The 8,350-nt window shown below is 43.7% G+C and overlaps 1 protein-coding gene across 1 annotated transcript in view; it reads left to right on the top strand.

The window, feature by feature from the left end:
• Nucleotides 1-8,065, top strand: part of LOC138974634 (uncharacterized) — a 10,172-nt gene extending 2,107 nt beyond the window's left edge. The window contains exon 2 of the mRNA XM_070347359.1: nucleotides 7,478-8,065. Within this exon, the coding sequence (XP_070203460.1) occupies nucleotides 7,478-8,065 (588 nt within the window). The remainder of the gene's footprint in view (nucleotides 1-7,477) is intronic.
• The last annotated feature ends 285 nt before the right edge of the window (nucleotides 8,066-8,350 follow it).

The following is an 8,350-nucleotide window of genomic DNA, read 5'->3' as shown; positions in this document are numbered from 1 at the left end:
TCTATGTAAGCAGATGCCAGCGCAAGCAATCTGATGCAGAGTCAGGAGGCGGTTTGGTACAAGAGAACCTTAGAGGCCACAGCCTCGGCCGTCTAAGGGATCTGTGTGTCTGGAGGCACATTTGGTTTCTGAGGTTCAAGCGGAGCTGTTGCCTCTGCTCCCAAGTTCCCGTGTCTGGAGGCGTTTTTGGTATGGTAGCAAACCTGTAGGTTGGGGCCTCTACCTTTCAGGATGCCAGGACTACAAAATGTGTGTCTTGGGACACATTTAGCTTAGGATTCCAGAAGTGGATCTGTGCTGTGCTGGGTCTGCTGCAAGCACACTAGAACCAGCTCGCAACAGTTGAGGTGAACAAATTGGTGACCAAGACCATCATCGGTTTCTCTCCGAGTGATGGGTGTGGGCGGAGAAAGTCTCCCAGACTGAGAGCATTCTCCCTTCTGTAGCGGATGAGACTAGACATCTCTTCCTTGAGAGTGTCACAACCTTCAAACACGTGTGTGAGGTGTCCAGTCTTGCCACACTGACAGACTACCTTGTCCCAGTAGATGCGGCTGCTGACCGTGCGCAAGCGACGCAACAGGCTCATGGGTCTCGGGGGGAGTGGGAGGTGGTGCCCTTTCCTATTGTAGGGGAGGTGTATCCATCCTCTCTCTTCACATGTTTGTGACAGTGTCTGCTCTCTTTCCTCTCTTTTTAGCTTGGCTAGCAGCAGTTTGGCTTCCTGGCAGGAGAGCCGAATGTCTGTCACTGGCATGGTTGACATAGCCGCTGCTCTGCGACCCTGTGGGCTATGACCTGCAGCCGTGAAAGTGGGTCAGAACTAAGTGGCAGGGAGTCTGCCGGGATGAACAGCCGCGCGTTGTGTATATGAGCCTTTGCCAAAAGGTGCCATTTCGGACCCATGTATTTTTGGAAAGCAAGTGTAATTAACTGGATTACCCCAACATGTTTACATGTATTGTGCTTTGAAAAAGGGAGTTTGATGAATGCTTTTTTTTTTAATGCTTTGAAGCCTGTTGTTGTGAATGTTAAATAAAACATAAAATGTTTCAAACATACACCAGAAACGGCCCCGAAAAATGTTGGACATTTTGGTGTCCTCGGGGAATTTTTGATTTTTCATGGTCTGCATCACTGCATCGGTTTTAATCAGCGTATTTCATACAGTCTAAGCATGCAACTCTTTGTAGAATGTGCAACAATCGTAATTAGAACCAGAATTTACCGAAAACCTCGCCCAGTAAATACCCGGTTGTTTTCGAAGGTCTCATGTCCGCAGACCAACTTGTTTACAGATTCGATTTTCGCCGGTCTTGGTGCTTTGAATGGCCGCCATTTTGGATGAAAACGATAGTTTCGTGTTCGAGGAAATAAAAGCAGTGTGTTGCATTTGAGTCAGAATTTGCGAAGTTATTGTATTCTAGCAGCTAAAAAGAATCGATGGAGTTAATGTCCGAAAGTAACGTTTGACACATTTTGTTATTTTTGCAATTTTCACAAAGACGTTTCGCGAGTATTTGATACAAAAGCGTGGAAACCACTAGCTTTGCTTCTTTGGCGTTTCCGGTCACCGATTCGATTGAAATCATGGAGACGACGAGCCGTAAAGTTGAGAAAATATTGTACTGTCTGTTCAGGGTAAGGTGTAGATCTATACGTAACGTTTGACACTTTGTAGATCTAATGTTTGACACACATAATTTGCCCATAATTCTTCTCCCAACGAATTAGCTTATATTATCCCATGACCTGCCTCTTTATCTCTGTTAGCTGAGGAGGTGATTATTCTGAATATTGACCGGCACGGTTGGCCTAGTGGTAAGGCGTCCGCCCCGTGATCGGGAGGTCGTGGGTTCGAACCCCGGCCGGGTCATACCTAAGACTTTAACATTGGCAATCTAGTGGCTGCTCCGCCTGGCGTCTGGCATTATGGGGTTAGTGCTACGACTGGTTGGTCCGGTGTCAGAATAATGTGACTGGGTGAGACATGAAGCCTGTGCTGCGACTTCTGTCTTGTGTGTGGCGCACGTTATATGTCAAAGCAGCACCGCCCTGATATGGCCCTTCGTGGTCGGCTGGGCGTAAAGCAAACAAACAAAACAAACAAAAAATCTGAATATTCCATCACAACCATATGGATATCCTATGGATATCCCATCACAACCGAGTTTCGATCGCAACTGTCATTGGTCATTGTCTTTGATTTCAGAGTACAATTGAATAATTTATAGAGGTCATCTGCATATTCAGAGTTTACAGATGGACTACTTTTTACATTTAGTCAAGTTTTGACTAAATGTTTTAACGTAGAGGGGGGAATCGAGACGAGTGTCGTGGTGTGTGTGTGTGTGTGTGTGTGTGTGTGTGTGTGTGTGTGTGTGTGTGTGTGTGTGTGTGTGTGTGTGTGTGTGTGTGTGTGTGTGTAGAGCGATTCAGACTAAACTACTGGACCGATCTTTATGAAATTTGACTGGATAGTTCCTGGGTATGATATCCCCAGACTTTTTTTCTTCATTTTTTTTAATGTCTTTGATGACGTCATATCCGTTTTTTCGTGGAAGTTGAGGCGGCACTGTCACGCTCTTATTTTTCAACCAAATTGGTTGAAATTTTGGTCAAGTAATATTCGACGAAGCCCGGACTTCGGTATTGCATTTCAGCTTGGTGGCTTAAAAATTAATCAATGACTTTGGTCATTAAAACTCTGAAAATTGTAAAAAAAAAAACCTATTTTATAAAACGATCCAAATTTACGTTCATCTTATTCTCCATTATTTTCTGATTCCAAAAACATATAAATATGTTATATTTGGATTAAAAACAAGCTCAGAAAATTAAAAATATAAAAATTATTATCAAAATTAAATTTTCGAAATCAATTTAAAAACACTTTCATCTTATTCCTTGTCGGTTCCTGAAGAGAGAGAGAGAGAGAGAGAGAGAGAGAGAGAGAGAGAGAGAGAGAGAGAGAGAGAGAGAGAGAGAGAGAGAGAGAGAGAGAGAGAGAATGAGAGAGAGAATGAGAGAGAGAGAGAGAGAGAGTTTGTTTGTTTGTTTGCTTAACGCCCAGCCGACCACGAAGGGCCATATCAGGGCGGTGCTGCTTTGACATATAACGTGCGCCACACACAAGACAGAAGTCGCAGCACAGGTTTCATGTCTCACCCAGTCACATTATTCTGACACCGGACCAACCAGTCGTAGCACTAACCCCATAATGCCAGACGCCAGGCGGAGCAGCCACTAGATTGCCAATTTTAAAGTCTTAGGTATGACCCGGCCGGGGTTCGAACCCACGACCTCCCGATCACGGGGCGGACGCCTTACCACTAGGCCAGCCGTACCGGTCAGAGAGAGAGTGAGAGAGAGAGAGAGAGAGAGAGAGAGAGAGAGAGAGAGAGAGAGAGAGAGAGAGAGAGAGAGAGAGAGAGAGAGAGCAATCAAAACACAACCCAGTCACCTGGTAGTTTGAAAACTCAATCTGAAACTGACATCGATTGTCGAAGGCATGCCTGCGGTGCATAACTCTGGAAAAGTTGTCGTAGCTGGGAACTCGTTGAGATCCATTCCAACGCCAAAAAAATTATCAGAAGACTCACCATGAAGTCAAATCAAACGTTAGGTTTTCTCATTTGGTTATTTGATTTGGCTTTAAGTGTATTACTTCGATTGATAGCTGAATCTGCTTGCAACTGTTCGAACTGTCGTCTGCTAGACGGGCTTGTGTGAATCCGAGTCGAGTCAACTACGGGGTTCAGCGACAAATGAGGGAGTGGCACCAAAATGAAAAGAAGAAGACGAAAAGAAGTTGGAGATACAGTTAAGATATATGGGGAAGAGAAGAAGATGTGAGGTGTTAGATGTATCCAACCTTAGGTGTTCAAACTCAAGACCGGGACAAAGTAGAAAGCGATGTACCGCGACCGACTCTCAGTGCCGACATACAACTTCCAAGCTGTATTGCTTAACGTCTACAACAGGCGAAGTATTGAAGCTTTGGCTCACCTAAACCCGACGACTGAATATGTAAGTGATCCACGTGTGAAAACCAAAACATAACAGCGCGATGACAGCCAACATTTCTATCCCCGACTGACAAACAGTAACACTGCATACAAACTGACTTGGGTCAACGATCAAACCAGCACGGCCCGAACTGAATTTGTTGCGCTGCCATTATCGTGCGCAATTCTGGTAAAAATATAAACCCGGTATGCCGAATTGAGTATAACGAAAGTCGATGTCAAATATACACAAGGATATTTTAAAATGACTTTCAAAATGTAAAAGCAGATAGCAGACCTTTTTATAGGCAATTTGAATGACTGAATGTCTACATACAAGTCGAATGACGCCGTCCATTAAGCTGACAAATGGGAACTAGCTTTGCGCATGAATTCATTGACATGAATTTCGACTGCGGAGGCTTTTGGCAAGCTGAAAACAGGCACGGGCAGGTTTTAGTGGAAAAAGTAAGTGTTTTTAATGAAAACGTCGGAGTAATGGGATAAATAGCTTACACACTCCGAGTTCTGATTATCTTGCATATTGTGTAACCTATATACAACTGCTTGCTACTTTTGGAGGCAAATTTGATTGAAGAAAAATTCGATCCTCTGTTTTTGTTAATGTCCGTGTTACGATTCAGGAGGATACGTTCATGTCCGTGTAACGATTTAGGAGGGGACATTTATGTCCTTGTAAATATTGTAGCCAAAGCTGAAAAAATGTTTTTGGGTTAGCAGGGGGAAGGAATATTTTCATGAGATTGTTTTAACACCACCCCCCCCCCCCCCCCTCCCCAACATCAAAAAAAAAATCAAAGTTTTTTTTTTTTAAATTTGGATTTTGCTAGGATTTTACGTACAACTAATTAAAAAAATTCGATTTGATTGAGAACCTTGTTCCAGATGTACCTAGACATTAGGTTAAAACTGTATTCTAAATGTCTTTGAATATTGTAGTTATTTTTGACATTTTCATTGATTTCATGTCCACTGACTCCATGTAACACGTGACAGGTAGAACGCAGATTTGACCTGTTTTGAACATGATGTTACTTTTTTTGTGGTGTTTTGATGTTCCATAATTACCTAATCTTCAAAATATGAATGTATCCTAAAGGTCTATTTAATATCACAGTTGTCATTTATAACATTTTGAATAATTTCATGTCCACTGACACAGTGTAACATGTGACACGTAGAATGCTGTTATGACTTGCTTTTAACATGTTTTGCTATTGTTTCTGTTTTCATATTCCATAAATAACCTAATCTTTAGATTGTAAATGAAAAGTTAGTGTATGTATAACATTCTGGTTGTTATTTCAAATATTATGAATATTTTCATGTCCATCAATATTTTTGTAACACGTGACACCTACAACAACATGTTTAACTAGTTTGAGCAAACTGTAACAACTTTTAGGGATATTTTTAACATGTGTCAGTGTTTCTGTTGAAGTGTTATATTTTATTTTAGGGTTTATACTTCTTGTGGTTATTTAGCAGAAAGTATCAGTTTTGACTTTTATGATGTTTGAGCGTTTTGCGACATTACGTGACACTGCATTCAAGATTTGGCTCCAAATGTACTTTTAAAGACTGATAATGCTTCTGCAGGGTCTGTTCACTAGAAATAAATCATTACCAGTTGTATGAAATGATATTAATGGCTTCTGTGGTCAGTTTTGTTGCACATGTGGCTTTTCTCAAAATTGGCGTTTTATGGCATATTATCAAAACGTACACATTTCCCAAATGCACAAACCATTCTTTTATTACACAAATGTGTTCATCAAAGACTAATGTACAGTATCACTTAAAACACCCAAAAAAATCAACTGAAAAGGTTTAGTTTGTCACAAATGTCCAAGCACCCCCCCAGCACCTTTTGGCAAAGCCTCATCTATATATACGACTTGTGTCTGTCTGTGTGTCTGTGTGTGTGTCTGTGTATCTGTGTCTTCGCGATGCACGGCCAAAGTTCTCGATGGATCTGCTTCAAATTTGGTGGGCTTATTCAGAGAGACCCCGGACACAACCTCATCGATGAGATATTTCAACACGTGCTCTCAGCGCGCAGCGCTGAACCGATTTTGGTTCCACCTCAGCTACCCGGGCCCCCATACCGACACACCAAAGCCGCTACACCACATCACAACGCCAAAGTTCTCGGTGGATCTTTTTCAAATTTGGACACCGTATTCAGCTACACCCCGGACACAATATCATCGATGAGATATTTCAACACGTGCTCTCAGCGCGCAGCGCTGAACCGATTTTGGTTTTTGTGTTCATTTCACCATTACAAGTAACTCTTCCTTATCTTCTCCAGGTTTTCAGCGTTTACCTCCCTTCCTTCGTATGGTGCACTATAGTATGAGGGGGCATCTTCGGATATTCCCGGCGTTCTGTTACTATTTTTAGAAGGTCACTGCAGTGTCCAGAACGTAAATTGGACCCGTAAATTATCCTCACTGTAAAAGTGCAAAGGTCGAATCAATTTATAGCCACGCGAAAAATACACTGTCATCTATCTCTCTATATATACGGCTTCTCTGTGTTTGTGTGTGTGTGTGTGTGTGTGTGTGTGTGTCTCTCTCTCTCTCTATGTGGGCAACACCTGTGGATTGTTCAGTTCTGTTTGTGATGTGGTCTGGCGGCTTTTGTGTATTTGTATGTACTGGCCTTCCTTTGAGAAGCCATAACAGATCAAAAGGGCTTAGAGATAAGCTCTAAATTGCTCAATCCTGTTTGAGTGGAGTTCGCCTCCAAAGGTGATTAACACGGTTACATTCGTCGACAAGGATGGGACTCGATATGGTCAGGAATGGCATTATGGCCACTGAATCATTTTCGTGCTGTTCCCATTCCACGAATCTGGGAGGGACCTAAGCTTGGTGGGTCCATTGTTCGGACCCGGCAAAGCCGGCGTACGGCTCTAAGTATTTCATGCCGGCGAAGCTGGCTACCCGGCGAAGCGGGTATTCCTCATATAAATTATATGTGTGTATGTTCGGAAGATATATATGTAAGGTATTGAATAACACACTTATTGTTGTTTATTTCTCTGTTTGGATTGTAATTTCTGCATGTGAAGGAATGAACATACGTGAGTTATATGTGAGTCAGATGTGTGTTTGACGCGTTGCATCCAGCAGGAATTGAACACATTACAGTCAAATGTGACCCTCCACCACAGAATGAGTCGGATGTCACCTCGCAGGGTTCTGCGCTAGGCCTAATATACGCCCGGGGGGTGTAAGGTATCATGCAGTGTGAGGATCACCTTAGTCACAGGCTTATAACTCAAACAGTTTTCGCTCTTTTCTAAAACGGTTTTCACCACTGGATAGAGCTTCAAAATCTCTTGAAGAAAGTGTAAAAATACAAAAATCATGCAAAGGTGACATGCGACTCATTCCGTGGTGGAGGGTCACAAAATAAGTGCATTTTTTGTTTGCCCCCAGGTGACTGTAGTGGTTGTAACCGTTCTTCTGATGGCACTGTGCGCTCACCTACTGGCCGTCTTCACCATCCAGCGAACCCAAGAGGACGACAACACCACATCCTCCCTTTGCACCTTTAATGACGATGAAGACCTCGCATACTACGATGAAATCGTCTTCAACTGGATCGATCTGCTCTTCTCTTCCTGCATTCCAGTCGTTCTTCTCTTCGTGGGCAACACGGTCCTCGTGTTGACGGTCGTTCGATCCACTCACAGGGCTCGCCGCCTCTCCGCCGGGCAGCGCAACTCTCAAGCCAAACGAGAGAAAACAGCGTCATCGCTGACCCTGACCTTGATCGGGGTATCTGTGACCTACTTAGTCCTGACGCTACCGGTGTGCGTGGTTAGCCTTGTCACTTTTAACGTGGACTGGGCTAACCAGGACGTGCATTTCAGGGCACGTTTCGAGCTGTTGTGGACGGTCAGCGTCATAATGTGGTACAGCAACTCTGCCGTCAATTTCTACATCTACTGCCTGACTGGAGCCAAGTTCAGGAAGAAGTGCCTGCGTCTGCTGTGCTGCTGCATCGCTCGCGCGACCCGCTAGTCTTCTTCATCTGGTGTCTCCGGTGTCTCTGTCTCGGTGTCCATGTCGTCTGGTGGAATGCCCGTCACTGGTGACACAGCTAGCGAGAGTCGAAGAAACAATGTTGATCAATTTTAACCTTCGCCAGACTGCGCCTTTAACTACACGCGGAAGACGGCGTGGGTCCGTGTAGATCGACCCATGATTCTCAAAGAAGCAAAACCGTGCATATACCCCTTCACCAACGGTGTGGGTCCACTTGGACCCATGACTCTCAAAGAAGCAAAACTTATGTTTACCCCTTCG

This window comes from Littorina saxatilis, linkage group LG8 (genome assembly GCF_037325665.1).
Source record: "Littorina saxatilis isolate snail1 linkage group LG8, US_GU_Lsax_2.0, whole genome shotgun sequence".
Classification (NCBI taxonomy): Eukaryota; Metazoa; Mollusca; class Gastropoda; order Littorinimorpha; family Littorinidae; genus Littorina; species Littorina saxatilis.
This window is presented reverse-complemented; position numbering and strand designations above follow the sequence as displayed.